The 6,569-nt window shown below is 38.9% G+C and overlaps 2 protein-coding genes across 2 annotated transcripts in view; one reads left to right on the plus strand and one right to left on the minus strand.

The window, feature by feature from the left end:
- The window catches only part of LOC106882907 (kinesin-like protein KIF20B), a gene marked incomplete at its 3' end in the record, with an annotated part of 48,114 nt that overhangs the window by 9,106 nt on the left and 32,439 nt on the right, over positions 1–6,569 (plus strand). The gene's annotated exons all lie outside the window — the stretch shown is intronic.
- The window catches only part of LOC106882908 (26S proteasome regulatory subunit 7), a 10,775-nt gene that overhangs the window by 3,089 nt on the left and 1,117 nt on the right, over positions 1–6,569 (minus strand). Inside the window, exons 2-9 of the mRNA XM_014933738.2 lie at positions 5,207–5,244; positions 4,615–4,696; positions 3,840–3,914; positions 3,014–3,170; positions 2,207–2,279; positions 1,980–2,075; positions 795–959; positions 28–115 (exon numbers count right to left, since the gene is read on the minus strand). Of these exons, the coding sequence (XP_014789224.1) occupies positions 28–115; positions 795–959; positions 1,980–2,075; positions 2,207–2,279; positions 3,014–3,170; positions 3,840–3,914; positions 4,615–4,696; positions 5,207–5,244 (774 nt within the window). The remainder of the gene's footprint in view (positions 1–27; positions 116–794; positions 960–1,979; positions 2,076–2,206; positions 2,280–3,013; positions 3,171–3,839; positions 3,915–4,614; positions 4,697–5,206; positions 5,245–6,569) is intronic.

Below are 6,569 nucleotides of genomic sequence, written 5' to 3' on the forward strand. Positions count from 1 at the left end.
AAGAAAAGACGGTTTGCCAAGTCTTACCTCCAATAGCATCAATTTCATCAAAGAAAATGATGCAAGCCTTTTTGTTTCGAGCCATTTCAAAAAGTTCACGAACCATTCGTGCTCCCTGTGGAAATATAATTTTGGCCAGAAGGATTAAATTGCAAAACAGACAGACAGAGGGAGGGAGAGGGAAAAAGTACACTAATTATAGAATTTGAAACCCTTCAGTACCAACCCACTTGAGGTTACTCTCGGTTCCATATCATCTCACACCACAATATATATATATTATTCTTCAAAAAGAATATTATTGACAGAGACTTCAAAATTCCAACCAGTTAAGCCATCATCAGATTGTCTGAGGTTAAACTGGATGAAGATCCTGCCATGCCACCAGAGTATCATCCTGCCAACAGCCTATTCCTTTATTTCTTTTATTTGTTCCAGTCATTTGACTGTGGCCATACTGGAGCACCGCCTTGAGCCCAGGAATTATTTCTTAAGCCTAGTACTTATTCTATCAGTCTCTTTTGCTGAACTGCAAAGTTACAGGGATGTACAGGGTTGCATGAAGCTTCATTGTCCACTGCTTTGGCATGGCTTCTATGGCTAGATGTCCTTCTTAATGCCAACCCTTTTACCAAATGGGACTGGGTGCTTTCTTCATGTGGCACCAGCACTAACGAGGTCACCAAGTAATTTGCAAGACAAAGATCTCTCAAGTGAGAGTGGGGAGTAGTACTGAGGGAGGTGGCTTTGCACCTGATGATGATATGTGTGATTAAGTCAATTAGTTTCCTTACCTCACCAACATATTTCTGTACAAGTTCTGATCCGATGACTCGAATGAAACAGGCGTCAGTTCGGTTTGCGACGGCTCGGGCACACAAGGTCTTACCAGTGCCAGGAGGACCGAAAAGCAATACTCCTTTAGGTGGCTCAATACCCAGATCTACAAACCTTTCCGGCTGATTGAATAAAGAAAAACAAAACAAAAAAAAAATTAATAATAACAATAATAATAATAATCTTTTCTATCATAGGTACAAGGCCTGAAATTTGGAGGAGGGGGGATAGTCAATTACATTTTGGCACAAGGGAGGGACAAGACAATAAGATGCTGCAAAGTATTTTTCCTGACACTAATGATTCTGTCAGTCTACCACCCTTAATAATAAAAATAATAGTAGTTTCAAATTTTGCCACAAGGGCAGCAATTTGGGGGAGAAGGCTCGAGTCGATTACATTGACCCCAGTGTTCAACTGGTACTTATTTTATCGACCCCAAAAGGATGAAAGGTAAAGATGACCTCAGCAGAATTTGAACTAGGGAATGTAAAGGCAGGTGAAATGCTGCTAAGCAATTTGTCCAGCATGCTAACCATTCTGCCAGCTCACCAGCTTAGAAATAACAATAATCCTTTCTATTATAGGCATGAAGCCTGAAACTTTGGAAGAGAGCAGGAGTCAATTATATCGAAACCCCCCCCAGTGTTCAAATGGTACTAATTATATTGACCCCGAAAGGATGAAAGGGCAAAGTTGATCTGGGTAGAATTTGAACTCAGAACAGAAAGAGGCATGAAATGGTGCCAAGCATTTTGTCTGGCATGCTAACAGTTCTATCAGCTCACTGCCTGAATAACAACAAGAATAACGAAGGAAATGAAAAGAGAAGGATATAAATGAAAAACAACAACAAAAATATAGATGCAGGCATGACTGTGGTGAAGAAGCTTACTTTACAACCGAATGATTTCAGCTTCAGTCCCAGTAACACTGCACTACACCTTAGACGAGTTTTTTCTTCTTCTCTACTATAGCTCCAGACAGACCAACGCCTTCAATGGATTTGGTAGACAAAACCAAAAGAAGTCCGGCAGGGCATTTAAAACAATCAGGAGAGCTAACTCTGCTTCGTCTTCATCTCGTTAATCCACAGGAAACTGAACCATTCATAAATGCAGCGTAATGAAATGCAGACTTACATGTAACATAGGTGTTTCAACGACTTCCCGAAGCTTGTCAATTTGCTCCTTACATCCACCAACATCCTCATACGTCACATCAGGTGTCTCCTCAACCTGGCAACAAGTCAGAACATTCAACAGAGTTTTTAACGAGCATTTAAAATTTTAGTGTTAATACAATAAAGAAGTACTTTTACAGTTTCATAACGTCAATGCAGTATACTAGTACTTTCCAAGTTCCTTACCTGCATCATAGTAACGGTTGGATCAATTTTTGGTGGCAGAGGAATGTGAATCTGATACTTGTTCCTGTCAACTCTGAAAGAACAAGAACAACAAACATATAATAGTTTCAAATTTTGGCACAGGGCAAAGAATTTCAGTGGGGAGGGTCGGAGGTAGGACAGTTATATTGATCTGCTGACCAACTGGTGCTTATTTTATTGACCCTGTAAAGATGAAAGGCAAAGTAGACCTTGGTGGAATTTGAGCTCAGAACATTAGGACAAAATACTGCTAAGCGTTTTGCCCAGCATGGTAACAATTCTGCCAGTTTGCAGGCTTAACATCAATATATATTGAAGACTGCGATGGTTTTTGGTAAGCAGTGTCGATTTTTACAATTCTGTAAAATTCTGGTCAATGCCAGTGCCGCCAGACTGGCTCCTGTGCTGGTGGCACATACAAAGCACCATTTGAGTGTGGTCGATGCCAGTACCACCTGACTGGCCCCAATGCCTGTGGCACGTAAAAAGCACCCACTACACTCTCAGAATCGTTGGCCTTAGGGAGGGCATCCAGCTCAGATTCAGACCAGAGCCTGGTGCAGCCTCTTGGCTTGCCAGTCCTCAGTCAAACTGTCCAACCTATACCAGCATGGAAAGCGAACGTTAAACAATGATGATGATGTAAATAATAATAATAATAGTATTTTATAAGCTTAAAGCTGATAAGCCAGCATGGAAAATAGACATTAACTGATGATGATGATGATGATGATGTTTCTCTCTTGATTTTTACCATTTGACTCATGAAATTAACAAGAAACCTACCCAACTCTCATTCCTTCTTCAATATCGGTTGGAGCAACCTGATCTCCAAGATCTACAACAAATTTGGCAAACTGTTTCACATTAATGATATACTTCGGGTCATCAGTGTCGGCATTAATTATTTTGGTACAGCGGGCCACTTGCAACGGCTGGTCATCTGTAAAGAGAGAAGGAGTAGGAGTCGTGGTAAATAGTATGAGGAGTCATAGTAAAACGGTGCAAGGAGTCATAGTAAAATGGTGCTAGGAGTCACAGCAAAATGGTGCTAGGAGTCATAGTAAAATGGTGCGAGAAGTCATAGTAAAATGGAGTAAGGAGTCATAGTAAAATAGTGTGAGGAGTCACAGTAACAAATGGTAATGAGTAGAAACAAGGAAGCTCAAGATTTAAATCTTGGTTTTGTCCAAACTAACAAAAATAGAATTATAAAGTTATCAAACATTTAACCTCATCTTCAGAGAAGAAAAATACTTTAATCTATTAGCGTTTGCTTGTTCACCCACTGGGCTGTGGCCATGCTGGGGCATATAAGCCCTCAACAGAAAACCTTTTTTCTGTTGATGGCTTATATACAACAAGCTTCCACACAGTTTCCGCCTCTACCAAGTTTACTCACAATGCATTGACCAGCCTGGGGCTTTAGTAGAAGACTCTTTCCCAAGGTGCCACACAGTGGGACTGAACCCAAAACCATGTGGTTGCAGAATGAGCTTCTTAACCACACAGCCGTGCCTGCATTGCACTGAGGTTATCCAATCAATGACGAATCAATAAGTTCTCACATACATACACAGAGGAAACAAGAGAAAGCAACACAGTGTCTTACTTTGTAGATTTTGCTTATCAGCTGCTAAATCCCAATGAGCTGGAGGGGCAAGCCCTGTATCGGATTCTTTAATTCCTGAGAAAAACAAAAAAAAAAAAATATTTTAAATACATGTATAAACATTCATGAGTTATCACGTATCTATAGAGAAGGAGCACTCTGTCGGTTACAATGACGCTGACGAGGATCTCAGCTGATACGATCAACGGAGCAGCTTGCGTGTGAAATTAATATGCAGGTGGCTGAGTAATCCACAGACACGTGTACCCCTAACGTAGTTCTCAAGGAGATTCAGCGTGTTGCAGAGTGTGACAAAGCTGGCCCTTTGAAATACAGGTACAACTCATTTTTGCCAGCCGACTGAACTGGAGCAACGTGAAATAAAGTGTCTTGCTCAAGGACACCACACGTCACCGGGAATTGAACTCACGACCTTACAATCGTGAGTCGAATGTCCTAACCACCAAGCCATGTGCCTTCACATATATTTATACATATACACATATACAAGGGGTTGCTGAAAACTTCCTGGCTTTAAGGGTATCGCAAAAGCACTGGCTGGAGGCCCAACCTTCTGAGTTCTTTTACAGGGCTTAGAAAAACTGAAGGAGCACTGCATTAAGTGTGTGAATCTGAGAGGGGAATATGTTGAATAAAATCATAATTAATTGATCCTCTTGTATTTTCTTTTACTCAAAGCACCCCTTCGTATATAAATCATTATCATTAATTTACATCCAGTAATTTGGAATTTTTTTTTTTTTTTCAAATTTACCTGTGAGTTCATTGACTTTCTTTAAGTTACTCTGGACATCATCTTCACAAGCCTTGATTAGTTTACTGTACTGACCCACACCCTGAAAGCACAAAGACAAACGGACAAGAATAAACAGCAGCTGGAGAGTGAGAGAGAGAATTCACAAAGCACCAAACACCATCATTATTGGTTTCAAATTTTGGCACAAGGCCAGCAATACTGAAGGAGGGGATAAGTCGATTCCATTGACACCACCACCCACCCCTGTTCAACTGGTACTTATCTTATCAACCCTGAAAGGATGAAAGGCAATGCAACATTGACCCCCAATGGCATTTAAACACGAAATGTGAAGATGAACGAAATGCCAGTAAGCATTTTTTTTTTCTGCCGCAGTAACGACTCTGCCAGTTTTCTGCCTTCAAAACACTTTTATTTTTAACCAAAGTACTGACCTGTGGCTAACAAAAGCCACCACCACCACCACCACTGACATGGAAAGGAAGCAGGGTGGGGGTGGAGGGGCTACAAGGTATCTGGCAACTAATTACCAACATTTCTTAATTAATTACGCCGCAATATCAAATCCATGGGAAACTGTAATACTTACGTAGGTTTTCAAAAGGGCAATGTCTCCTTCATCAAGTGCTGAAACAATAAACACATAAATATTAGACATTTGGGTGTCTACACACATACACACACACACACATTAAATCAAAGACTGAGATTTATATAATTTTTAATTCCGGTCTCTGATGAAATGTAATTCATATTTTGCAACCAATCTGTTTAATTAATCATAGTGGACGTTTGTGTAAAATTATGATTTATTTGTGATTGTAGCGAGATCATTTCTCCATGGCCTGTACTTTCAGTACAAGAGTACCTAAGGTCGTTGTTTACCATTATACACACACACACACACATACATAATTTTGCGTTGTTTATTATTGAATCGGTAACAGAATCATAATTCTTGAAAACCATCATAATGGCTGAAACGGATTAAACTCTGTAGATTAGTCATTAATTTTACGAACATATTTAATCCAAATTCCACAAGCGTTAAATGGATAGACTAACTGTTCCTCGGGGTCCCACACCTTATGCGACGCGAAAAGGGTACGGCAGCGTGGGGGAGGGGTTAAAATACGAAGTTTTTAGAGAATCGTAATTGCCGTTGTAGAAAGGAAATACAGGAACAGACTAAGAATGAAGAAGAAAAACACTATCCGTTTATTTTTCTATGAAGTAAGGAACTTCGAGAGAGAAAGCTTTCCATAACTACGTTTCTTTTTTTTTTTTTCTCTCTCACGAAGTAGTCACATATACGTAACGGTTTGGTGATGGAAACAGGGAAATAGAACACAAAACCTGAGTCTATTTTTATTATTAATAATAATCAGAAGTTACAATCGAGAATTTCGTGCATTGGCACTTATAAGTGATATATAATACCTACGTGTAGGTTTTGTAGTATATAATGCATTTTTCATTTATATATAAGAATGCCCATACACACATATATATATACTCATATTTTTAGTTCTATTTTTCCTGTTTGCACCAACATACCTATATATATATATATATATATATATAATACGATTCCTTACGGGGTTAAGAGTCCATACAAATCAAAAATTACGGTTAAAAAAAGCAAATAAAGTTGGAGAAAGCATATAAGTATATTCTAAGAGAATGTTTAAAATTTTTGTTACAGTGAGGGCTTTTAAAATATAACCGATTTCGATGTATCTATCTTATCAAATATTAAATAGGATTTTTTGGGAAGCCAAAGAGAAAAAAAAAATTGGGGATCGGCTTAACAGTTTGTATCCATGTTTTAATGCATATTATATATAATTCCTTATTTATGATATATATATATACCGACTAGAGTGGGTATATTAACCGAACTGTACAGTATATATAGCCATTACAGCCGATCTTAAGGATTAGGTAACAAA

This window comes from Octopus bimaculoides, chromosome 25, assembly GCF_001194135.2.
Source record: "Octopus bimaculoides isolate UCB-OBI-ISO-001 chromosome 25, ASM119413v2, whole genome shotgun sequence".
Taxonomy (NCBI): Eukaryota; Metazoa; Mollusca; class Cephalopoda; order Octopoda; family Octopodidae; genus Octopus; species Octopus bimaculoides.